The sequence below is a fragment of the Malaclemys terrapin genome, chromosome 4, assembly GCF_027887155.1.
Source record: "Malaclemys terrapin pileata isolate rMalTer1 chromosome 4, rMalTer1.hap1, whole genome shotgun sequence".
Classification (NCBI taxonomy): Eukaryota; Metazoa; Chordata; order Testudines; family Emydidae; genus Malaclemys; species Malaclemys terrapin.
In genome coordinates, this window is record NC_071508.1 from 44,713,809 (window position 1) to 44,741,017 (window position 27,209).

The 27,209-nt window shown below is 41.1% G+C and overlaps 1 protein-coding gene across 5 annotated transcripts in view; it reads right to left on the minus strand.

Moving 5' to 3' along the window:
• The window catches only part of MOB2 (MOB kinase activator 2), a 164,284-nt gene that overhangs the window by 18,090 nt on the left and 118,985 nt on the right, over window positions 1–27,209 (minus strand). For all 5 annotated transcript variants that reach the window (XM_054027787.1, XM_054027783.1, XM_054027786.1 and 2 more), the window contains exon 2: window positions 1,378–1,538. In XM_054027787.1, the coding sequence (XP_053883762.1) occupies window positions 1,378–1,538 (161 nt within the window). The remainder of the gene's footprint in view (window positions 1–1,377; window positions 1,539–27,209) is intronic.

Consider the following 27,209-nt stretch of genomic DNA (forward strand, 5'->3'; position numbering starts at 1 on the left):
GCAGCCAACCCCTGCCGCACTCCCCTGCCTGAAGCCAGCCAGTCCCGCACTCCTCTGTCTCCAGCCCTGCCAACCCCTGCCGCACCCCCCTGTGGCCCTGCCTGAAGCCAGCCAGCCCGCCCCACACACCCCTGTCTCCAGCCAGCCCCGCACCCCTTGCCCTGCCTGCAGCCAGACCCTACCTCCAGCCAGACCCATGTCCACTGGTGCCCTGCAGTTCCCAGGGCAATAACCCTGCACACCTGCTTCAATGAGGGGGGCAGGGAGCAGCTGGGACCCACACATGTGCACACCCTAGGGTGACCAGACAGCAAGTGTGAAAAATCAGGACAGGGGGTGGGGGGTAATAGGATCCTATATAAGAAAGATCCAAAACTCGGGGACTGTCCCTATAAAATCAGAACATCTGGTCACCCTAGCACACCCTCAGGGAGTGGCAGGGACCCACCCATGTGAAACGGAGCTCATTAATAACCGATCAACAGTATATATTCATAGATTCATAGATTCTAGGACTGGAAGGGACCTCGAGAGGTCATCGAGTCCAGTCCCCTGCCCGCATGGCAGGACCAAATACTGCCTAGACCATCCCTAGTAGACATTTATCTAACCTACCCTTAAATATCTCCAGAGACGGAGATTCCACAACCTCCCTAGGCAATATGACACAACGTACATAATATATAATGTTATTATTTATATAGTTATGGAAATTAAATAATACAATGGAGGAAATTAAAGAGTTTTTTTAATAGGGTGGGGTTTTTTTTGGTTAGTCATCCCTGCCGGGGCCCCACACTTCCTAAAGCCAGTCCTGCATATAATCTTTAGTCAGCCACTTCTGTGAGTACTATCTTTGAGTAAACTTTAAAATTCAAAATAACTCTACAAGGGCTACAATGGGAGATGGCAAGAGAAACAAATCCAGCTAAAAGACACTTCGTTTTATCTTTAAAACAAACAAACCAAAAACAAAAACGAAAGAACTTTACTGGGACTTGCCTGCAAGTCAGGGTCTTAAAAATGTTTTTGGAAGACCAATGCCTCCAACTGAACCAGCAGTTTTAACAGACCCTTCAAAAGGAAAATGATGGTCCTAAAAAGAGACCTGAAAAAAAAGTTTAATGTCCTCACCAATGTCACAATCAGAGGGGGAAGAAGGGGGAAATGCACTAACATTTCCACCCTGTAGAGCACAGTTGGTTTACGCTAAACACAGCTTAGTTATCACTCAAGATATTATGACCTGCATTGCACAGTAAACATGCAAAAACATTCAAAGGCTTTTAGTGTTGAAACCAGTAAAAAGAGACCATGTAAATGAAAGCCCCATTTGGGTATGGGCATCAGGCGGTGAGCTGTGTTAATACTACTTACTATTGCTGGCTAGCCACTCATTGAGGTCTATTTCTCGCGGTAACATCACTAGCTCCTTGAATTCAAAGTCAGTAATTCTCAACTTTGTGTATTCTGGCTCTAGGTAGAGTTTCTTCTCTTCTGGTACTGGCTTTTTACCATTTGGTTTTCCCTTGGATTTCCTGCAAAGGATTAGAAAAAGAGAGAAATGTTACCATTACTCCTGGTAAAGAGCCACAGCACACTGATATGGTCTGATTTATCCAAACTCCCCCACTCACGTACACTGCATGTGTTCTCTTGTGTAGTACACGGTCTAATTTATTTTAACATTAGCAAACAGAGAAAGATTCTATGCCATTAGAAGTCTTGCCTGGAGCATACTATCAGCACCAACAAAGAAAAGACATGCAACCCTGCAGGAACTCAGAGTTACAAAACTGCAAGCAAGCAACCTTTAAGTGTTTTGCTTTTTTCCACCAATTTATTTTATTAAGGCATAAGAATAAAACCCACATAATTAAAAGCCCCATACCTAGTGACTTTACAAATTGTTAATATAATCATGAAAGCTTTTGGATGCTTCTTGAATTTCAGATTGTTTTAATTATTACATCTTTCGCACTGTCTATTTAGATTGCTCAAGATATTGTGAAGACACATAGTGAGAGATTGTCACTGCCCCCAAAGAACTTGCAAGGAGGCACTGAGCTTGACTGGGGCCTCCAGAAGCTACTACAATGACAATTACTACAGTCTTTGCTGTATGTACCGGTGATGGAGGTGGGTGGGGGGACGGACAGGGGACAAGGTGTTGGGAACGAGCAATACAAAGATTCAGAGGTAACGCGGGAATGGCACAAGCAAATGCTTTGCAAGCTCTCCCCAACCCTGCTCTAGCCGTATATTGTAGCTCACTCCTGAGCTGCAGCACTCCTTACTACTCCAGTTCTGCACCTTTCCTGAATGGGGACAAACTGGTGTTCTGAACTGAGCATTTACTATGCAGGCAAATACGCACTAAAGACTGGGATAAAAACAGACATCTCATTTTTTAGACACGGGTTCAAATCTGTGCGTAGCGGTGATGTAGACCTGCATATATGGCACATTTTTGCCTTTTTCCTCATCAAGTATCGGGGGTAGCCATGTTAGTCTGTATCCACAAAAACAACGAGGAGTCAGGTGGCACCTTAAAGACTAACAGATTTATTTGGACATAAGCTTTCGTGGGTAAAAAACCCACTTCTTCAGATGCACCGAGTGAATATTACAGATGCAGGCATTGTTATACTGACACATGCAGAGAAGGGTGTTACCTCAAAAGTGGAGAACCAGTGTTGACAGGGCCAATACAATCAGGGTGGATGTAGTTGCAAATGAAATTTAGTTCTACAGTTTCTCTTTGAAGTCTGTTTCTGAAGTTTTTTTAGTTCAAAGTATGGCTACTTTTAAATCGGTTATAGAAAGTCCAGGAAGATTGACGTGTTCTCCTACTGACTTTTGTATGTTACCATTCCTGATGTCCAATTTGTGTCCATTTATTCTTTTACGTAGATACTGTCCGGTTTGGCCAATGTACATGGCAGTGGGGCATTGCTGGCATATATCACATTAGTAGATGTGCAGGTGAATGAGTCCCTGATGGTGTGACTGATGTGATTGCATCCTCTGATGGTGTCGCTAGAGTAGATATGGGGACAGAGTAGGCAACGGTTTGACAGAACTGCAGAACTAAAATTCATTTGCAAACTTAATACCATTCGTTTGGGCTTGAATAGCGACTGGGAGTGGCTGGCTCATTACAGAAGCAACTTTTCCTCTCCTGGAATTGACACCTCCTAATCAATTATTGGGAGTGAACTACATCCATCCTGATTGTATTGGCCCTGTCAGCACTGGGTTCTCCACTTGTGAGTTAACTCCCTTCTCTTCATGTGTCAGTATAATAATGCCTGCATCTGTAATTTTCACTCCATGCATCTCACGAAAGCTTATGCCCAAATAGTTTAAGGTGCCACCGGACTCCTTGTTGTTTCCTCATCAAGTTTCACAAAGAAGAAACTGAGCCTGTTCCAGTCACCACCGTTTTCCTTATGACCGGTCCTTAAGGTTCGCAGACGTAAGTCTAAACCCAAGCCAATAATCCCGTGGCTAGACTTCAGTGAATCATGGTTTGAATGTGCTGACCCACCACATGCTCACTGCTCCTGATGGGTTTTTAAACGAAAAAGCAATGTATGTTGTCAAACTTTTGTTTATTTACGTGTCACCCATGTCTCTGCAGTGACAAACTAACCTACCTAGAAGGGGAAGGGACTATTCTAGTGCTGAACAAGTACAATAGGCATTGTACACTTAGCACTGGAACATGAACGTTGGGTATCAGATGCTCAGATTATTTTAGCTCAGGCATTCTTGGTTTAGGACAAAATGTTTTTCAAATCTAGAAAAGCAAGACAATTCCACCTTTGGAGATCACTGCTTTAAATTGTGCTATTGAAATTAGCCTGGATTCTATCCCAAGAAAACCTGGCCTTGAAGTCATGCTGTATACAGACAGCATATAGACTTCAAAAGAATCTTTAAACAGTGCCTGTCTGTGATGTATGTAAACTGTAATTATGGCTGCAAAGGATCAGACACATCCTTCCTAGAAAGGGCACTTGAAGGTTCAGTAAAACCTGAATGAGAAGTATGAACCTTCTTCCATCAAAAGATGTATGACTATCAGGATCTAACTCCTTAGGTATTCTAAGTCTACCCCTTTAAAAATGCTTTAAACATTCACGTGGCCCAAACCAGTGAGTCAGTGTTCTGCACTGTTGTATGGGAGACCTGGATTTGATTTCTGGTCTCTTGCTCCCGGGGATGGTAGAAACTAGGAGGCCAATGTAAGAGTGCCTCATATTACTCTGTGCCAGCAGTTCTCAAATAGTGGGTCATGACCCTGTTTTAATGGGGTCACCAGGGCTGGTGTTAGACTTGCTGGGGCCCGGGGCTGAAGCCGAAGTCCGAGCCCTACTGCCTAGGGCTGAAGCTGAAGCCAGAGGGCTTCATCCCTGGGCAGTGGGGCTCAGGCTTTGGTTTCAGCCCTGGGCAGCAGGGCTCAGGTTAAATTCCCCCACTGCCCAGAGCTGAAGCCCTCAAGCTTTGCACACCCCAGGGCGGTGGGGCTCGGACTTCGGTCCCTCTTCTGTAGGTCAGGAAGTAATTTTTGTTGTCAGAAGGGGATTGTGGCAATGAAGTTTGAGAAATCCTGCTCTATGCTGACTTTACATTGAAGAGTTGTCTTCCCCCGCCCCCTCCCCCCCCCCCCCCCCCATTATCCCCTTTCCCCCTTACTGGCCAGAAGGAAGGCAGACAACATGCAAAGTCTTGAGAAAGACAGTTGTAAGGAAGAGAAAAAAAATCAGGGAGATCTTCAAGGCTACAGAAGACACCTCATCTTGTCTATTTGTACATTTTACATGTAGTGTATTTACAAGCCACAGATGCACAGAAATCTCATAGTAAGTGCCAGTTAGGGGAAGGTCACACTTCGTCTAACTACAATAATGAAAGGGTTAATGAGATGGCTGTGAAAGAGGACTTTTGTAACCCCAAACATGTTTTAACTAGTAGAAATGGCCCATGAAAGTAAACTAAAAACCAGCTATACAAAGACTGGCTGATTTATTACACTGCTTCTCACCTCACTCAGCCCCTGCCTTCCCGTTGTTCAGAACACTGAATTCAAACTAAGCTTAAAAAAATCTGCAAAACTTCTCTCCTGAGTTTGTCTAACAAACAGAACCTGGCCTACAAACTAATTCTTCAAACTACTTCCCAGCCAGGGGACATTGTGTGTCAACTTGGATACATTTTCTTCATGTTAAAATCCTACGTTTTACAGTGGACAGAGGTATAACTCTGGAGGGCTGCAAAGTTAGAACAACTCTGGGTTTGATAACGTAACTCTTGCCTTCATCCCTGCAGTTGCAGTGAACTTCCAAGTATAATGTTGAGCTCTAGACAAGAGAAAGGTTCAGGAAAGATGCATTTGCTGCTTTGAGAGACATAAACCGACTTATGCAAGGTATATTTGGATGTTTTGTCTCTAGTTCTACTAGAATTTTCACAGAACTTGAAGTGTTCATCATTGAAAAACTATTGTAACATCAGAAGAAAATCTTTTTCAGGAGTCAGTCTTTGGTTTTAATCAAAGTATCTTGACTGTAAACAGATGAAGCAGCCTGTTCGACCTCTTTCTTTTGCGGGAATGCTATACTCAGACTTGGAACCAGTTTATCCTTGCAGTAAACAGTATAAATCCAGTTGAAACTGTGTACTTAGCCCCTAGCTAACCCAAAGCACTCAAGGCCACTGAATTGCTCCATTCCAAGCAGAGACCTACATCACCCTGCCACTGCTCAAACCAACGTAGGCATATTCTGTCCTGCACCTTTACAGGTGCAGAGGGTCTCAGTGGAAATTACCATACACGCAAAATAAAATCATGTTTTGGGATGGTTCAGGGCATTTAGAACAACAGATAGGTGGTGTTTTCAAAACTGAAACCAGTTTAAAACTGGAGCAAAAAGCAGCAAGGTGCATTCAATGTCCTCATCCCAGACAGGCTGGCGTGAAAAGTTTCACTAAATTGCTATTGGCTGAGATTAGTGTAAAACAATGCTCTGATGGAGAAGAGAATCTGACTCCTGCCTCTTCTATAGGATAGTGCTACATCAAATGCCTAAGACACCGAGAAATGATGCTATGCCACATCAGGCAAGAGCAACCTTCCATGGGAAGGAGGAGGGGGGAAAGAGGGATTAAGAGGTCAAAGATGGCTTGTTGTGCAGACAGGCTACTGGCGGGAACCACAGGAGAAAGTCAGATGTGCAGAGTCAGATTTTCAGTGAGTAAGTGGGTTGTTCCTACTTCATTCTCATCCAATGCCTCTCCCCAGTTTCAGTACAGAACAATTTACTTTCCCTGAGTCTGCAAGTTTCTGAACATCGTTTCTGCACACAAATGGCTATGCTCCATCTTAAAAAAAAGTTTACCTCTGCATAGGAACAGCCGTTTTATGCTGCTGACCATGCGACCATTGTGTGTCATTGCAGCATCGAGACATCGCAATGGGCGCCAAATCCCTCTACAAAATGCCCAGTTTAGATCTCCAGTACCCTGAAGATGAACTTCCTAAAGAAGAATTAGTTCCCTTTCCAATATTTTAGTCCCCTTCTCAAAAATATTAAGTTGAGGACAATGTCCCACTGGCCAAATAGATACATGATCACAAAATATGAAGTTTTATTCATATCACCAAGACACTTGAATATCAAACTTCAACTGGCAGTAGGAAAAATTTTGCTCACCTTGTTTAGCTACTGAGGGCTTGTCTACCCTACTGCTTAAGTCGATGCAATTTATGTCATGCAGGGGTGTGAAAAAGCCACCCTCGAGTGATGTATGTTACATTGACTTAAAGCGGTGTCTACACGAAGCTACGTCAGTGGGAAATGCTCTCCCGCCGATATAGCTTCCACCTCTCGTTGAGATGGGAGTAATTATGCTGATGAGAGAGCATTCTCCTGTCGACATAGCACGTCTTCACTAGACGTGCTACAGAGGCATAGCTGCATCGGTGCAGTGTTGAAGAATCACCATAAAAATTGTTTCTACCAGTGAGTTTTCAGTGTGTATTGGTAATAGGTGATATATAATAAAAAATACTGTAGTGCACAATAATTAGACTCAAGAGAATCTTAAGAACATCAAGTGCTGGACTGATCAAGCTTGTGAAATTGCAAAGCAACGCTCCAGCCTAGCAACCAAAGCTGAATTAATTGTTTTTGTGAACCCCAGATTCCCAGGTGCAAAGTGCTGGTTCTAGTGTGGAAGATGATAGCCAGGACTAAGTATTTTACATGTTTATGTTCACTGCACCATGCCACAACATTACAGAAACATTTTTAAAGGTGATCACACTTGAGTAAGAGCACAAATGTTGGTACTACTTTCCAAATAAACTGGTCAAACTGAGGCCCATACATTAATTTAATGTTGAGAAATATAATTACCTACAAATATAGGTTAAAAAGTCACCTCCTCCTTTCTACCCCAATCCTTCAATCAAGTCTACAGTTACTTCAGCTGAGAGGCTGCTTCTAGGAAAACCACTCACTATGAAACATTTCCAAAGGCTCTTGATGAAATATTTTTCATGCTTTTTTTGGTTATAAAAAGCTTATGTCCAGAAGCCCTTTCTACGTTCTCGATTTAATATAAAAAAGCCACATAAATAAGAAAAAAATGGTTTATGTAGCCTCTTTCAAGATATCCCAGAGCATTCTCTCAGGTGAAGAAAAAAACGCTGATAGTGGTATCTACCAACAAATATGATCAGCTCTTGGAGCCTTCGTTGTTAGAAGTTACTTAAAATAGAGGAAGGGTGATAACCAGGATGCTGGAATTAATACCACTGTATTCAAGGAACATCACAGAATCCACCGTCTACCTGGGTAATCACTAGAGAGCTTGATTCAATGTCTCCTTAAAAATGTGACCTTAAAAAGGATGGCACCTATCAAAAAGCAGCACTCCTATTCCTACACTGCAGTGTCAACACTGAGGAAAAAAATCAAGTCTTGATTCAAATTCTGCAACCTATGCCCTTCTGGACAAAGACCAGAGAGAACTCTGTAATTAAGCTTTTCTGATATCGATATTTATCAAGCCTTAGCTGCACCTGCCGAGTATACACATGCATTTGTCTTTTGTATAAAAGTCTAGTTGATTGGTTTTTGGGTACGGTTTAGGGGGCTTCCTGAAAATTTGCCCCAGATCAGTGTTTAAATGTCAGTGGAAAACATCCTTCATGAGGCATCCAAGCATTTTTTCTTCATCTGTTGTGATGAGAGATCAGTTCACATCTGCCCGCTCTCTCTGAGGAAACAGCTCAGCTGTGTTTATTCACAGGTAAAGCAAGACTGCAAACTAATTCCTCACACTGCTCCCAGTAAAGGTCATATCAGAAAAGAGCTCTGTTGAAGAAAATGCCACAGGCACAAATCACATCAGACTGTGAAGGAGTGCGGGTGGGGGGTGCAGAAAGAAAGGACACAGACAGTAGGGAGGTCACTATGTAAAGGGTTTTAGAAGAAGGTTAAGTAAACTAGCTCGAGCCAGACAATATAGTCATTGCAGCTGTGCTTCTAGCAGGGCTTCCATACTCTCTGCTTTGTATTCATCTGAAAAAAACATTTTAGCTGTAAGACTCCCTGGGATAGCTCTAGAAAAACAGGAGATAGAGGACAACCACAATGACTGACAAGCCATCTGGGTCACTGATTGCTTCCTTTAACTAGCTGCATTTTATTTTTCTTAACGAGATTTAGAAAAAATGGCTATTTCCCAGGTGTCTTTGTTATATCTGTTCAGTTAATCAAGATCTGAAACCCCATCTCTCTCCCCCACCCCTCTTTCATATCCTCCTTGACTAGAAGCCAAATAACTTCATTGGCCTAAATACCACTTTGGAGCTTTGCATGGTCAAAGCACTGAACAACTGTTTAGCCTCAATACCATATGAAGTAAGTATTATCCCTATTTCACAAGTGGAAACTGGCTTGTCTATGTTAAAAAGTTGCACCGGTTTAACTCCCATTTTAAAACTGATCTAGTGAAACCAATACAACCTCCTTACCCCACAACATAGATTCAGTTTAACCTAGTTTAAATCAATGTAACTTGCATCGGTAAATTACTGAGTTAAACTGAAGTTATTTAAACGGGTTGATGGGGTTTTCACCAGTTTAAGTGACACAAACCAGGCCTAAGTAACTTCCCTATCAAATTCAGTAGTTTACGTTGATGTCTAAGTTGAGCATCACACCATTCCACTGTTCCAGAGTGTTTTATCCAGCAAACCCATGGTAGCTATTTCTAAGGCCTTGGCTACACTTACGCTGTACAGCGCTGCAACTTGCTGCGCTCAGGGGTGTGAAAAAACACCTCCCTGAGCGCAGCGAGTACAGCGCTGTAAAGCACCAGTGTAATCAGTGCTCGCAGCGCTGCAAGCTACTCCCCTCGGAGAGGTGGAATACAAGAGCTCGTACAGCGCTGTACTCGCTGCGCTCAGGGAGGTGTTTTTTCACACCCCTGAGCGCAGCAAGTTGCAGCGCTGTACAGCGTAAGTGTAGCCAAGGCCTTAGAAATAGCTACCATGGGTTTGCTGGATAAAACACTCTGAAGTCCCGAGTGTAGCCAAGGCCTAAGGTGCTATTGTGACACTTCACAGAATATATCTAACACTTGGATTTACTTAATAAAGACAAAATCTGCTTCATCACTCCCAACAAATTAACTAGTTTTGCACAGTCACCAGTGGCTTGCCTATCTGAGGTGTTTTTATTAACAGCATCGCATCACAACCTTGAAAAAGTCTAAAGTGATGATAATAGAAAGCAGTGAAAAGGAGCAGAGACCTGCGTGCAACACTCCACTTAGTCTCCTCCATCCCTCCCGCCCCTGGGGGAATGTAATCCAATGTCAAAATTCCAACCCAAGAATCAAAAGATTTGATACTTCAGTGGAAATTGACATAGCAAGTCTGATAAGCATTCTGTGCCAGGTTTCCTGTCTCCCCATTAGCCAAGCCTCAAAACTCACAACCCATCCCAAATACCCAGGAAAAGGAGAAAGGAAGACAATGGATTAAGAATCTGGAGTTGAGGCCAATGAAATACTGATTTGTAGCTGTGATGGGTTGAATCACAGAAATCCCCTTGGGAGCTACCACCTAATGTACCAAAACTACTTCTATTCCTGTTTTCCCTGCCAGCTCAGGACTCCAGCACCCTGTCTTGCTGAGTCAGACACTCCCGTCTGCTCCAGCACAGACTCAGGGTCTGAATTACTTGCCCCAAAGCTGCAGGTTTACCTGAAAACAGCTCACAGAAGTGTGCTTGTCTTTAGCACTCAGATGCCCAACTCCCAATGGGGTCTAAACCCAAATAAATCCATTTACAGGGTAAACTCATAAATTGTTCGCCCTCTATAACACTGATAGAGAGATATGCACAGTTGTTTGCTCCCGCAGGTATTGATACATACTCTGAGTTAATTAATAAGGAAAACATTGATTTTATTAAATACAGACAGTAGGATTTAAGTGGTTCCAAGTAGTAACAGACAGAACAAAGTAAATCACCAAGCAAAATAAAATAAAATGCGCAAATTTATGTCTAATCAAACTGAATACAGATAATCTCACCCTCAGAGATGCTCCAGTAAGTTTTTTCTCAGACTGGACACCTTCCAGGCCTGGGCACAATTCTTTCCCCTGGTACAGCTCTTGTTCCAGCTCAGGTGATAGCTAGGGGATTCTTCATGATGGCTCCTCCCCTCCTTTGTTCTCTTCCACCCCTTTATATATCTTTTGCATAATGCGGGAACCCTTTGTCCCTCTGGGTTTCCATCCACCCCATCCCCCACTGGAAAAGCACCAGGTTAAAGATGGATTCCAGTTCAGGTGACATGATCACATGTCACTGCAAGACTTCATTACCCACTCGTCAGCACACACATATACAGGAAGACTCACAGGTAAACACAACCATCTGCAGACAATGGGAATCATTAAGATTCCAAACCACCATTAATGGCCCACACTTTGCATAATTACAATAGGTCCTCAGAGTTATATTTCATATTTCTAGGTTCAGATACAAGAGTGGTACATTTCTACAAATAGGATGATCACACTCAGTAGATTATAAGCTTTGTAATGATACCTTACAAGAGACCTTTTGCATGAAGAATATTCCAATTATATTATATTCATTTATTATCATGTTTTTATAAAACCATATAGACTGCACAACATCACAGTAGCTAGTAATTTATAGATGCTTTTTAAAATGTCTAAATCATGATCTCAGGTATCATCCATGATTAAGGTTGTACAGTGATAAATCCTAACAAAAAACAGGAGATTCAGGGCAAAGCACCTCCCTTACATTGGGACCACTTGGCTTTAGTGGTCTGAATGTGCAATTTTTTAAATTAAGTGCACTCAAAAACTTTTAAAAAATGGATATAAAAATAGCATAGAAAAAAACCTTTACTGAGCAAATATAATAAAAAAAATCTTTCCAAAAGCTTAATGTTTATCAATTTTTAAAAACAAAAAAAGATACCCATATAAAATTTACTACATTTCATTTTGAAAACAAATGAATCAAAGAAGTTATTTGAAGTTATCTATTTAGCTACTTATAAAGTAGTCCAAAATACTAATTCCCAAAGTCTGCACATTTTCAAAATATTTAATGTTTTGAAAATTGTTAAAGAAATGCACATGTGGATTTAAATGCTGTGTTTCACACTGGAACAATTCAGTGCGTGATTTACAAACCCAGCAACCCAGAAATGACACTTGGACCACAGCTCAAAATGCTACAATGCCTTACACCTGCACACATTCCCTGCCATTCTACTGTACATATTGATGTCATAAGCCCAGACACTGTGCCAAAACTTGTTTGCCTGGATTTTATTCTTGAGATTTCAAAAAGAAAAAGGAATGAATACACATCTAGGACTTTTTTAATATCCACTGATAAAATTATAGTGTGAAGCATTCTTGTCAGATGCTACCTTTTCAGTAGTCTCCAAAGACACAAATTGGCCTCTTAAAACATGAGCTAATGTGGAATTATACAGGCAGTGAGCCAATATTTTAACCATATCTTCTAGGCCTTGAATTCCTTCATGTTTGATGCTTTGCAGGGAAGAGAGCTCAAAAGGGATGCAGTTCAAGAAGACAATTTTGTTGGATGTTTTAATTTCAGCTTCTCTCTCCACCTCCCTTCTGTGTAATAAATCAAATGGGAGGTGGGTGAAAAGCGAAAGCGAGTATAAACAACTTGAAGAAAAATCTCATGCTTCTATGTGATCTCTTCGCAGAAGACAACACCAGAGATTTCAGCCATCTATGAGAAAGTCCAAGGCTTTATGGGGAAATGTAAATGAACCACTAATAGATTTCTTCATTACCATTATCCTTTTCCCCATAATCAGCATAATCAATGAGGGATTAATTAAAAATTGAAAGCCCAAGGCTCCTCTACTGGAAATCAGTTATCAGTTAATTTCTACTTAGGTTTCAGAGTAGCAGCCGTGTTAGTCTGTATCCGCAAAAAGAAGAACAGGAGTACTTGTGGAACCTTAGAGACTAACAAATTTATTAGAGCATAAGCTTTCGTGGACTACAGCCGAAGAAGTGGGCTGTAGTCCACGAAAGCTTATGCTCTAATAAATTTGTTAGTCTCTAAGGTGCCACAAGTACTCCTGTTCTTCTTTCTACTTAGGGTTATTCTGCCTAAGCATCAGAGTTTTGAATCTATTCACAGAAGGAAGGAAACAGTTTATGACCTAACATTTATGACTTCCATTTAAGTTCTAGGCAAGGAACTCCCATCAAGAACAATGAGGCAGCAAACAGCACTGATGTTTTTACAGGACAGAGGTGGCTGCTTTCCCACTCTCACCCCTTCCTTCCCCCTACCTCTCCCCTCTTCCCACCAAACCACAATCTCCATCTACCCCTCCCCCCCACACTTAAAAAAACCAACACTTCTTACTTTAGTTAAGTATGGGGGGGGTGAATTCTCACGCCTTAAGACAGCTCCCTGATAATCAAAGGCTTAAAACAACAACAACAACAAAACTTACTTCTATGGTAGGCAAGGCAATTGTCAATGCTGGGTTGCATTTGAAGAGGCAAAGTACACCTGCTAACTCTGACCGCCCTTGACAACAGTCTGAGATGATCCTCATGTTTCCCTCTCCCTACAAAATCATTACCTATCAATAATGAAAACCGAAGATACTGCTTCTCCCTTCCTCCTCCTCCCCCCACAGGATAGCAGACGAGAGCATGGATATATACTATGTATGGTTTCATCATCTGCCAGGATGCCAAAGTGGCAGCTGCAACCACCCTTTGCTTTGGGTGGTGTTATATTGTGTATCAGGGCTCTAGTCCCGTCACAGTTGGTAACATTTGGCTTTGCATTTCAAGTGTAGATTTTAAAAGGCTAAGTTTCTCTGCAGGATCATAGCCTGTATTATCTAGAGTCAGTGCCACTCCAACGAGAAAGACACTATCTGGTGCTAGATCCAGCATATCAACAGAAGTCTGGAAATATGCATATTTTCAGGGTTGGAAAGGAAAAGAAAAGAAAGGAAGAGCATCAGTATAGACGGGCTGTATAAAGTATCATTACAAAGTAAGCCTAGATTCCATTACAACACAGCCAACTTGTTCGTAGACTGTTGTGGTCAGATTATTTCCATGGGACATCAGGAAGGGAAGGAGACAGTCTTTTTGCCCAGTGTCTATTATGTTTTCCTCCCTTTCTAGCCCTCTGACAGACCCCACCTCAGAGTTTCATTCTTCTCTTCTCCCATCCTGGGTCATTTCCAGAATCCAGTTACAGTGTAGCTCTAAAGGGGCTGCGCAGAATAAAATGTCTTTGGCAGCATCCCTGGCCTTGCTTTTTCATTTTTGTTCTGTTTTTAAAAGTTACTAATAGTTTATTTAAGAGGAGGAGGAGGAAGGAAGAATGTTCCCTGCATGCCAGGGAAACTTTTTTCTTTCATATTCTCATAGCGGCTCTTTACCTTAAAAGGCAATCTTTACTTAGCCTCCGGGTGCTATGCTGTAAACAGCCGGTGCCAAGGCATGGCAAGCATGCTAAGGATGACAAATGCCATAACACTATTTCATAATGCTGCTTCTCAAAAAAAGCGTATAAACATTCTATAGACAGATTTAAGACCAAATTAAGCTCCAGCTGGCCTCACCTGGGAAGCAAGAGGAACAGGGTGCATCTGGTACACACTGTATATATTGGTACAGCAGAATTTCCCAGTTCTGTTTGCTCTTTCCCCCTGCTTTTAACAAAAAAAGGAAATAAGTAGACAAGTGCTTATCACATTGCTTGCACATAGTGGTTATGTGCTCCTGGCAAGCCAAATATAACTGCCTATCAGAACAGCTGTCTATTGACAGAAGAGACTCAATTACTGTACAAGTCTTTGCTGGTGTCCAGGTTCTGGTACTACTCCTTCTCCTGCCTGGTATTCCTAGCTGTCTCCATTGGTATACTACTAAGAAGAATGACTACAAAAGCAAGGTGGAGCTTGCAGAAAGTTCAGTTAATGTTAGAGGAATATGCAGAGTGCATTCTTGTGGTAAAACATACTGAACTAGAGTTTTTCTTCCTGAGATCCTATCCACCAGTACCTCTCCCTGCAAAACTAGAGGATGCAGCTAACTTCCCGTTATCTTTGATGACTCTTTTCAACTGTATAATCCCCAAGTCATTCTTCCGTCGTTCCCCTTCAATCAATTCTCTCTCTCTCTCTCTCTTTTTTTGGGGGGAGGGGAGGAGCGGGGGAGAAGAGGCTGAAGAGGGAGTTGTGTGCACGGGTGAGGAAAGGAAGGTCAGCTGGAAGAACAGAACATTTTTGTGGATATATTTCCAGGAGGCAGTGCTGAAATACAGACGCAACCATTTTCAACAGCTCAAAATGTAGGAAACTGTCCAACCCAACAAAAGCATTCTACACGGCCTCAATGACGTAGCTCTGCTGTACTAATTTTAAATGCTCCTTTTCCAACATCTAGGACTCCATCCACTAACCCATAGTTAACTCCTCAGGGAACCAGTAAGCCTTCATATGCCTGAACCAACAGGCATAAACATGAGGGTTCAGCAGGTTTCTTATCCTGAAGGATATTTTGCAGTGCAATCTGTTTAACTAAAACTAAGATCATCTACTACAAAAAACCTTCTGATAATTCAGGCATTGGGGAAGTAAGAGGGCGACTGCTCTTCCAAATCCTTGAACCATTCTCAAGAGCTCTCTGCACAGAACTATCATTACCTGTGTGTGTATATAAGGTAAACGCAATAGGTCACAGATGGAAGACTGTTATAAACAATAAACTTATCTGAACTAACTTCCCTAAAATAGAATGAAAAAGGATAAAAAACAAAACAAAACAAAACAGTACCAGTTCTGGACCACCCCGAAATCATCACATTAATGCCTTTTTTCAAAAGGCACCTGAATGTGGTTTGCCAGGAATGCAAGATTTGTAGTTTCTTACTCCCAATAATTTTTTTCAAGTATCTAATAAGTAAAATATTATCTTTTCCCCTTAAGAAATATAGTGCAGCTGACTTAGTTCTGAATAACAGGAAATAACAGTCTCAAGATACTTGGCCTTATCATGCATAGGAGCTCAGCCCATCAGTTTGAGGGGCACCCTGGCTACAAGGTGGCTTAAAGCCTCCTGGGCCACCTGTGTACCTTGCTGATCCCAACGGAAAGGGACAAGGTTCAGGAAAGTCCTGATTACGCCAGCTACATTCATGATCTGTGTGTGCATATGCCCCGCTACTCGGACCTCCTCCCCCCCCCCCCCCCCACCGGAGATGCCCCACACTAGAATGATAGTCTGGTATGGGACTATCACTTTGCGCCAGTGGTATGGCATAAATCAGGCATAGCACAGGGGAGAATTTTGTCCTGGATAGCTCTTCACAGCTTCTCAGCAGTGTCACTGTCTTTACCACTCAAAAGTCCATCAGTTTAGAACAGAAATGCCAGGAAGCTCCAGGGTCCCAGGTCTTGTCAAACAGGATGCTAACCAAGTAGTGCATTTCAGTGAGAAGTCCCAAGGACATGTACCCTGCCTAACCCATCGAAGATCCTTAAAAGGCAAGACGGTAAGGACACGTCTTCAATAGTAACGTTAAAGCGCTGCTGCAGCAGTGCATTAACGTGGCTTGTGTAGTCGCAGCACCCGCTTCCACGAGGGGAGTAGCTCCCAGCATTGATGCACTATCTACACTGCCACTTTACAGTACTGAAACTTTCAGTGCTCAGAGGGGTGTTTTTTCACACCCCTGCACGAGAAAGTTGCAGCGCTGTAAAGTGGCAGTATAGACAAGACCTTAGAATGTTACTGTATCTAGCTCCCAGGCAGAAGAACCATTCTCATGAACATCAAATACCGACCCACTCCTCTTCATCCTCAAAAATGTGAGCTGAAATTTACCCAGCTTGCAACTTGACAGAAATGTATGCCTAACAAAGACAGATCTTGCAGGTAAAATTTCTTGGGGAGGGAGAGGGAAGGTAGGGGTCACCTTGCATCTACTAATGTTTTATAATGGGATATGAAACAGGAGTGCTGACCTCTTACATGTCTATTGGAACAACAACAACAAAAAAACAAGTCAGAGGACGTGTCCGCACTGGGGGTTTTTGCACCAGTGTAGTTAAATGGGTGCACAGCCCTAATGTAGATGTGCTGCACTTGTGTAAGCTAGTGACTGGCACTCACGCAACTTAGCACAGGTTAACCTGTGAAAATCTACACAAACCGCAATGTCTTTGACTTACTCTGAGGGAGAAGCAAGAAAAAAACTGGACAAAAAGTAATTATCCTTGCAATTACTACAGAAAAAGCTTCACTCCGAGTAGAAGAGACTCACTGTTGTAAGAATAAGCAGTGTCTTATGGCAACAAAATACAATCGTAATTTTATTTTGTATAGTGTCTTTCCCAAAATGCTTTACAGAATTAATACAATCGCAAAGTTAAATGAAATAGTGAGAGAAACAGAGATTCAGGCAAGGGTAAGGAGAGATTTTCAACTGACAAAGTGAGTCACAACAGAGGCACAAACTGGTTGGGTTACAGACTGCAGATAGGAAGCCTCCTGCAACAGGAATACTGAACTTTCAAAGCGCAGAGACAAGCTTGTGCAAAAGACCTGTATGAAGACTGTTGGCGGGAAAAGAGGTGTTTTAGTCCCCCATGCTTTTGGGAAAGCAAATATCTCCACATTGCAGCAACACTTAAAATTTATAGAAAAGTTCTGCTCTAAAAAGTGTGTAATCTTAGAAGAATCTGCTCCCTGTCTGTGCGTATGCAGACGTATCTGATGACTAAAACAAGCTTTGCTATTTTTCCACCCCTACTGTCTTGCAGAGCCAACATATATGGGGGGACGAGAAGGATTTATTTTGGTTCGTGTATCATCAATACAACTGAGCTCTAATGGCAGGACCAAATTCTGCTCTTGGTTACTTCCATACAACCCTGTTTTCTTTCAAGACAGAAATTGAAGACAATGGTGATGCATGGGTGAAACCAGGGAGATAATGTGGCACGCAGAACCTATTACTGCAGACACTGCGCACACCAGAAAGGATTCAGTTGGACTCTCAGAACCCCAGATGAGTTTATAGGGCTGGCAGTTAGAAAAGCTAGCTTTTACTACTTGTAAACTGAGCAAATTCGATCAGGAAATCTTTGAGGCATCCTAAACATGGAATTTCACAATGCCATTTACAGAATCGAGTAGAATCATGCTTTAATAGCAGGGAATAATTTCACCATGGCAACCTGGCTTTAGCAGTGACAGACCTTTTTTGCTCTATAACTCAAGACATACAAATGCAGACAGATAGCTATTTGCAAAGGGTAGCAGAGTTTAGACTGGTTTGTCTTTGTACTGCAGCTGTTTTTCTTCGGCTTTTTCCGTTGTCTTTTTCTTCTACAAGCAACGATCACATCGCACAAGATTTGAGTATTACACTAGCCTGCAGAAAAGCTATTGTAAGGCAAAAACATTAGAGATGCAGGCAAAGCCAGCAACAATCATTCCTACCTACCAACATCTTTCTGTCACAAACTTGAGGGAAGACTTAAATTTTAGCTAGAGCATTAGGAGGCCAGGTTTCAGTATGTTAATGCACAATGCATTATCACCTCCAGTTCAGAGAGGAGTGGCTATATAATGGGACATGAGGACTGTGTTTAAACAGATTTAATAGTCTGAAGACAGTCCTGCCCAGAAAGAAACTTTAAATGTGCTGCTTTTATATAACTTATTATAAGAGGTTCTTTTGGTTACTATGCATGTTCTTTAATCTTGTTTCTAGATCTACTATAGATGATAAAAATCCACCCTACTGAACTGTAGCAAACTAAGGATGGCTGCAAGACTATCCCATTATTGAATTTTGATAGTGGGCAGGGCTAGTGTTCAGCTTTTCCTCACGCTTCTATTGTACAAAGTACAAAAACTGCTGCTGAATGAGACTTTTGTTTAAAACACTAATTATGTCAACTGCAACTAGTTAAATTGTTAGCCTGATTAAATGGAATATTTGGAAATGCAAACAAACAAGCCCAACATCTTTGTTGGTGGATGTGTGTGCACATAATTCTATATACTTGTAATCGGATTTTTAAAACAGTTTCTCAATTGAGAAATCTACAAAAATACTTTCCCAAAGATGATTTGGAACTGGTACCATACTACTGAAGAAGGAAGGTACAGTTCCTGTGAGATTGTCCCATGGAGTTAATGACTATACTCATTCCAACAGGCTGAGCTCGTTGAAAGAAATATTTTTCAACATGGTGCAACATGTCAGCTCTCAATTGAGCTCTGTCATAGTTGTTTCTCTCTCCAGCTCCCCAGAGAGGAGAAACAGTAAAGGGCTGTCTTTAGCTCTTCTAGCAGGACTGGACAAGTTCTAACTATTCAGGCATGAAAAAGCCTTGAGCTGACGGGGTTTGGTTACTTTCTTTTGTGCGGGGGGGGGGGGGGGGGGGGAGATGAGGAGGACGCTCACTTATTTTTCACACCTGCCCTCTGCATCTGTCTTTCTACCTCTTACCACCCAGGATGATCCATTACAGATACAGTTCCACCTTGGATAACTTCATCTCACACATGAGCATACAGTAATCAAATTTGGGCTGTAAGGACCCTTTACACACAAAGGATATTTTGTATCTGAAGAAGTTGCTACAGAGCTTAAACACTGTATGTACACATTAAGTAACAAGATACTCAAATTGTAGCTGTCTCAGTTAAGGAAAAAAAGTGAAGTGAAATTCTGCCACTAGCTTTAGCTTTGCTGGGTTACAGATTAAAAAACCTTACCTATAGAATCAGGGTTAAAATAAGGATAACTTTCTAACAAAACTGTTATTACATTGTAACGCTCCGTACCTCAAAGTAGCACCCTTGACCCCCATATTCACCATCATCATATGATTATGATATGTTTTGTACAATGCATGTCTTGTGAGGTATCACTTTAAAAGCCTTGATCTGTTGAACTGTATGTGAAGTTATGAAGTACAGTATTGCTATATGTGTTACTGAAATATTGTGAGGTTGGGAAATGCCCACAGTCAGCATTTCAGTTGCAAGGAAGGAACAGCTATCACTGGCCAGACAGGCATTAATGGCCCATCCAGAAGAATCCACTCTCCCAGAGGCTCCTTAGGAGAGGGCACTTACACAATGGGGACTGCCCAACCTTCAACTCTGGGCAAAGATCTTTCTAGCAGCTGGAAGAAAGTATAAACGAAGGACAGGGACATCACTTGGCCACTTCCTCCCCTAACCTGGAAGATCATCTGGAAGACAGACTTTGAACTACGGAGATTGGTCCCAAGCTGGAAGGGAGATCAGTGTGAGTAATGGTATTGAAAACTGTGAACTACCTGTAACATTAGAGTGAGACACTACTTGATTAAAATCTTGCTTAGTCTGCAGAATTTAGGTTGAAAATTTATTTTTATTTCTTAAGTAACCAACTCTGATCTCTATGCCTGCTACTTATAATCACTTAATATATATTTTTCTATAGTTAATAAATCTGTTTTATATTTTATCTAAAACAACGTGTTTTGGGTTAAAGTGCTTGGGAAATCTCTGCTCAGATTACAAAGGCTGGTGCATATCCACTTTTCTTTGAAGAAGTGGCAAACTAATTAATGAGCTTGCACTATCCAAGGAAGTCTTGAACAGTGTAAGAAGGTATATTTTCAGGGTGCAAGGCTGGGGGCTGGAGTGACTGGCTGGGGCCTCTCTCTGTATGATTCATGAGTGGCTCAGAGAGCATTCATGCAATTTATCTGGGTGTGTGGCTCCACATGCTGATGGCTGAGTGATCTCAGTGCCTGGAGGGGTTTGCTGCTTGTCACTGGCAAAGCTTTGTGAGATGACGACCCAGGATGGAGAGTTAAGGAGGCACAGCGGTCCCACAGTTCCAGATTGTACACCGCTGATTCTGTCACATACACAAACTGGTGAGTGTTAATTGGTTTGAGAGAGAGTAGAGATTTATGATCCCAATTAGAAGTGACCCCCAGAATATTGTGTAAAGTTACAAACTATGGGAGACAGAAAAGAATCGTAATTAATAGAATTTTATAGATATTTACCAAACTGTTAGCAATTAAAAAATACCTTTAACCTTGTGAAGCTACCTCAATGAGCTTATTGAAATTAAAGTTTACATTTAATCAAATGTCAACATGATTATATTAAAAGGCACACAACTAAGACAAACTACCTTAAGGATCTGATTTAAAATAAAAATCAATCATATGTTAATATTGGTTTATAGACCTTGTAAGGTCTGTGCCACTAAATAAATGGTAGCAACTCTACAGAAAGATAAAGCAAGAAAAACATAGGTGAAAACTCCACCCACACTTAAAATTGAGAAATGGTTTTTCATTATTGGTCCTTCACTGTATAGTCCAGTCTACTGCAAACTTCCTCACCTCAGCATTGCCAATAAATCCCAGTTCTGACCCAAGGTATACACGGTTATGTTAGTTTTAGATACTCTTGAGCACAGACTGAATCAGGCTGATTAGTGATATGGATAAGTGACCACAAGAAAGTGGATGGAGCCACCAAAACCCTTCTTCAAATTTGATCTAAGTGGCATTTGAATTTCTGCCTTCAGAGAAGAAAGCCAAGTCTGCTAATTCATTGCATCAGCTACTCTGTGAGAAATGTACAACTATTCATTCTCCCTGCTCATGATGCAGATTATTTTGCTCAGAAATTTGTCACTGAAAAGTAGATATAAACACATGGTACTGGTACTTCTGTAGAGGAGTAAGAGGAGGAGAGCCTGTTACTTTCATTGCTGCTTCCTTGTATGCCTACTTTGTATTGTTCCCTGCCCAAACACATGCAAAATTTCCTATGATACTCCTTCTGTCTGGAATATCTTCCCTGATCCTGTTAGCCAGGGAACTTCTCTCTCCGATCTAAGCTGTCCTCCTTGGACAAGCTCTGAACAACCCCACTCATCCTGAAAAATGTGTGGGAGGGAACATGGCTAAGATGAAAGGGGATGGGAGCGAAAATGGGAAGATTGCACTGGAGTGGCATTTTCAGTTGAACAGTATCAGACAGATTTCCAATATCTGTGTTCTCACTAAACCCTATACAGATCATTAAGGGCTTACATTAATTCCTAAAACTTTATCATCTTTCTTCCAAAGGGTGGATGCAGGGATAATCCACATTCAGAGGTTCCCTTTCAGGAGAATAAGCAATCACTTATTTCTATAATGAAGTGTCAGTGACCAAAGAACTATGCAGACACACTATGTACTGGCAGTCCACAAGTTAAAAATCAATGGATGCAGGACTTCAATTCACTGTTTTCTCTCACCAATAAAAGTAAGTTCCAACAAGAGAATCGCTTTCTCATTTTCAATTCCATATCATAACTGCAGGATCTGTGCACATCAAGACAAGATAGTCTGTTTTTTGTTAACTTTGGTCAGCAGCAAGAACACCCAACTCTCATTTATGTTGATGGGCCTCAGACAGGCATTTCAGATGAACTCGATGTTGCAATATTGTTTTCAGATGACTCCAAACTTAACTCTACATTTCCAAGATATAAGTAATGCAGCAGCAAAACCTGCCCTAGAACTAATGGCCCAAAAGTGGCGGAACCAGAATGCAGATACTCTGAAGTCATCAAAGAACTAAATATAAATTTAAATTTTGTTTACTAAAATAAGAACCAAAGCAAATTGAAGTACTTTAACAAAGCCAACTAGATTTCTGTTCAACTATTAAAACACCATGCATCTCTCTACATTTGGCGATATACACAAATATTAAATAAAATGATTAAGCATTTATATAGCACCATAATAAATAAATGTTAAAGTAAAGGCTCATTTTCTGTAACTTAGGATACAGAAGTCTGAAGTTATGATCTGCCTGATAACATAAGCAATACAAACAAGATTAGAAAGTTGCTTCTCCTAGTTATCCAACAGAATAATTGCTTACCTGCTAATTATTTTCTGTGACTTTGCTACATTAGTGCAAACTGATGTTTGACTGGTGGGCAGGTAAATCCTGCCCTATATATCTCAGACAGAGCGTCGATCAATAAGAGCTCAGTTTTAGTAAGGTATTTCCAAACATCAGCCTGCCCTGGAGGAGCAGCGTTATAAAATGTTAGTTAAACAAGAGAAACTGCTCCGGCAGAGAAAAACAGTACCGATTTTGTGGCCTATATACTCTTTTGGTAAAGGGTTTGGGAGTGTTTACACAGAATGAGAAAACATGGCACAGATGAACTTTCAGTTCACACAGAATGCTGGATACATATTTAAAATCTCTGAGATGAAGACACACTCCCCCCCATCAAAGGAAAGCACATACTCAGTAAAAGGATGGGTTATTAAAACATGGGAGATAAAAGGGGAAATCAAAGATTTCCAGGGAATTCTCAAAAAGGTTCATGCTGCATGTTCACCACTTGTATGCATAGGAGTAGAGAACTTGGTCTAGGCAGAATTAACCAGTAAATAAAATGTAAAGCAACTCCTATGACACAGACACACAGCAAGGAGTCAAGAGACAGAGGATAGCAGAACGGTTTCAAGGTTTAAGATTACTATGAACTGTTTATTATTCCCAAAGACTGGGCCCACAGAGTCCCAAAATGCCTCTAGGATTGATCTTTAGAAAAAGATCAATATCTGTATCATCAAAGCTGAGGAAAGAAAGGTTTAACCACAAACCCCCTTTTTTTTGTTTTTTTGTTGTTTTGTTTTGTTTTTTTTACACACACAACTAGTAGAAGGAAAATACAGTACGGTTTATTTCAATACACAAGCAAAAAAAAATTAGTGGTCCTATCCGCTGTGGCTACCACTTTGCAGGACAAAAAATATGCAACCAAAATACCTGCACAACACTGTAAGTGTCTATGAAGAAACACTGACTTCACTCCATGAAGCTAACTCCACAAGAGTTTGGTACACAAACATAAGCACTTTTATAAATACATGCGGGTCATGACATTTCTACAGAACTACAGTTGGAATATCCTTCCACTTATTCAAGTGAAATGGAGGACTGCATGGCTCAGTGGGCTGGAAACAGGATGTAGAGTCTCTCTCTAGATCACCACTTCAAATCGAGCCCAACAGGTAGATAAACTTGCTAGCATTCTTTGACAGAAAAAAAAACAAAAAAAAAACAACCCAGCATCTGATGGCTAGTAGCAGTCCAGTTCCAAGCAGAAAAACTACCATCGAAAAACCCACTCTTACCACCAGCACTAGAAGCAATTTTGTTGGCCACATGAGCAAAGAAAGTAAGGACTGATAAATGCAAAGTAATGCACATTGGAAAACAGAACCCCAACTATACATATAAAATGAGGGGGTCTAAATTAACTGTTACCACTCAAGAAAGAGATCTTGGAGTCATTGTGGATAGTTATCTGAAAACATCTGCTCAATGTGCAGCGGCAGTCAAAAAAGTGAACAGAATGTTGGGAATCATTAAGAAAGGGATAGATAATAAGACAGAAAATATCATATTGTCTCTCCATAAATCCATGGTATGCCCACATCTTGAATACTGCATACAGATGTGGTCGCCCCATCTCAAAAAAGATATATTGGAATTGGAAAAGGTTCAGAAAAGGGCTACAAAAATGATTAGGAGTATGGAATGGCTTCCATACGAGAAGAGATTAATAAGACTGGGACTTTTCAGCTTGGAAAAGAGATGAATAAGGGGGGGGGGAGAATATGCTAGAGGTCTATAAAATGATGACTGGTGTGGCAAAAGTAATTAAGGAAGTGTTATTTACTCCTTCTCATAACACAAGAGAGGAGAGGGGGTCACCCAATGAAATTAATAGATAGCAGGTGACAAAAGGAAGCATTTTTTCACACAACACACAGTCAACCCGTGGAACTCTTTGCCAGAGTATGTTGTGAAGGACAAGGCTATAACAGGGTTCAAAAAAGAACTAGATCCATCGAGGATAGGTCCATCGATGGCTATTAGCCAGGATGGGCAGGGATGGTGTCCCTAGTCTCTGTTTGCCAGAAGCTGGGAATGGGTGATGGCTCACTTGATGATTACCTGTTCTGTTCATTCCCTCTGGGGCACCTGGCATTGGCCACTGTTGAAAGACCGGATACTGGGCTAGACTGACCTTTGGTCTGACCCAGTATGGCCGTTCTTACATTCTGAGTCAATCTAGAGAACTAACTACCCTTTCCCCTCAAGTAGTGGTCTCCCCATCAACAGTGTGGGGAAGCCTGCAGTGCTTCTGCCTAGACTGTATCCGTTCTGGGCATAAGCGGAAGACTTCAGTCTCCAGGGATGGTCGGAAATAGTTCATTTTTGCTAGCACTTGATTCACACACCAAATTAGGGAAAGAGCCACCCACAGAGTCCCCTATATATTTCTTCCTTATCATGCAATGGCAAATAAAATAAATCTTGCCTAGTCTCTAATGTCAGAGAGGGTTCAGACCCAGGTCACTTCCTTCCTATCTCTTTGCAATGATGAAATGAGAAAGCCTATAGTGATTTTGATTAAAAAGCAATCACTTTTCACTTTAAAAGGTAAGACACTGAACTCCAACTGCAGACAATGTGTCACATATTTCTCCTTTAAACTATTTTAGCACAATGGAAGTTAGAAAAAGAACAAGACAAAAATAATCTAGACAGTTCTAAATGGCCCCCAATCTACATTTAAGCATGTTAGGGAACACTATTTAAACACATTTATGGCTAATACAGTTAACATTGTAGTCTGGGCCAAACTGTTAAAATAGTGTTTTAACCTAGGCTAGAAAAAAAACATTTTTTAAAGACACTGTTTGGCTTATCTGCACTGCACACTTCAAACCTCATTAAAAACCAGTTGGGATAGTTTTTAAATAGAGCTTGTTAACATGGTTAAAAGGCCAATATATATACACCACTTTGCTTCCCCCAGCACTTACCTGAAAACTAACTGAGCAACATGAAAAGGTGTGGGAGGCAGGAAGCAGAGAGATCATTCAATGACAAAAAGAAAGCACAACAGAAGATTACAGTATGGTTACTATCAAAAAAACAGAGTACAATGTCAGGACTATGCTTTGTGTTTCCTTTTTAACCTCCCCAGTACCATTTGGGGGAGAGAAGGCTAAAGGAGTGGGAGCTTTGTTTCTGAATTCCTAAATATTTTTGGTGTATAACATACAAAGTATACTGCACAACTATGAGAATCCGATGCCAAGACAAATCAGGCTATGGAAAAAAAATGCATTCATTTATCAAGAATCAAGGCAAGTTACGGTAGCTTGATAAGAGACCAGACACACATTTATATTCTTTTCTGTTTGCAAATTGCCTTACATAACTTACCACAAGAAAGGGGGTGGGGACGCTAGCCAGAAAGAAGAGTCTAAAGTAGCTTATTTTTACAGACTCTCCAAGAGATGAAATACGTAGGCGGATGTAAAAGGACCATGCATACTATGTACAATAACAAGGGTCGTTAGATTACATAATTCAGGAAAGACCCATTTTACATCATAACATATCTGTGACACAAAGCGACTATCCACGATGACTAATTTCAGCAGAGACTTAAAAGGAAAAGCAAAGGCATGGGAAGAGATGCTACATGATAAATGAAGTAAGTCATCTCTGAATATTATCTGCAAAAGATCTAAGCTGTCAGAGGAAAAGCAGACATACCACAGACCACTCCCACTGCTAACTCAGGTTCTGAATCACATTTGGGTGTCTATTCACATGATGCAAATATTTACACACAGAGAAAACTGTCTTAAAAGTATTAAAACACAGCTCAGAGCAAGGATTAAGAGTTCAGATGGCCCAGGTCAATTACTAATGGGAACAGAATAAAGAAAGGTGGGCTGGATAGATTAGTATTACTTCCTCTATTACCTTTTAATTATTCAAGGCGACTAAAAAGAAGGCTTTGATGAACAGTCTATACTAACCTCCTGCTTTCTTGTACATGGAGTTTTACCAATATTTGAAGAATGATACGATATGGGTAAACGGAGTTCAGTGTGCTTACAATGTTTCTGCATAATTATTTTTGTCTCTCCTCCTCCCCCCCACCCATCCCCAACATCTCCATCTTGTGCTAAATGGAAGAAACAGTACACGATTGTATCTGTTTAATTTTCTTTCAATAATTGGATAAAAATAACTGTCCAGAGTTCATCGATGTTTGGGGGAAAATATTTAAAATTAACATATTTCAAAAAGGCATTTATACATCAGAGAGCCTTTTATCTGTTGCCTGGAAATCCTATTAAACTCCATGCTAAGAGACATGTGCAACTTCAGGTCAGCTATGTTGAGATGACTTTACGACTGTTCTAATGGTATTTTTAATTTGTTATATCTTCAGCAAAAATTAGTAGGCTTTGTACTGGGGTTAGTAATTTTTGGGTAAAGTTTGCAGGCTGTAAGTATGGACAGGATGAAAAAGAGGCACTGTGCACAATTCTTCAAAGACAAGCCCCCTATAATTTAAAGGAATATTAAAACACAAGAGCATGTCTCATTTTAAAAAAATGCAAGTAGATGGACAATACATCTGCTGCTTTTGTTGCCCCTACTTTGTCTTCCTGGCTTCACTTGGTTT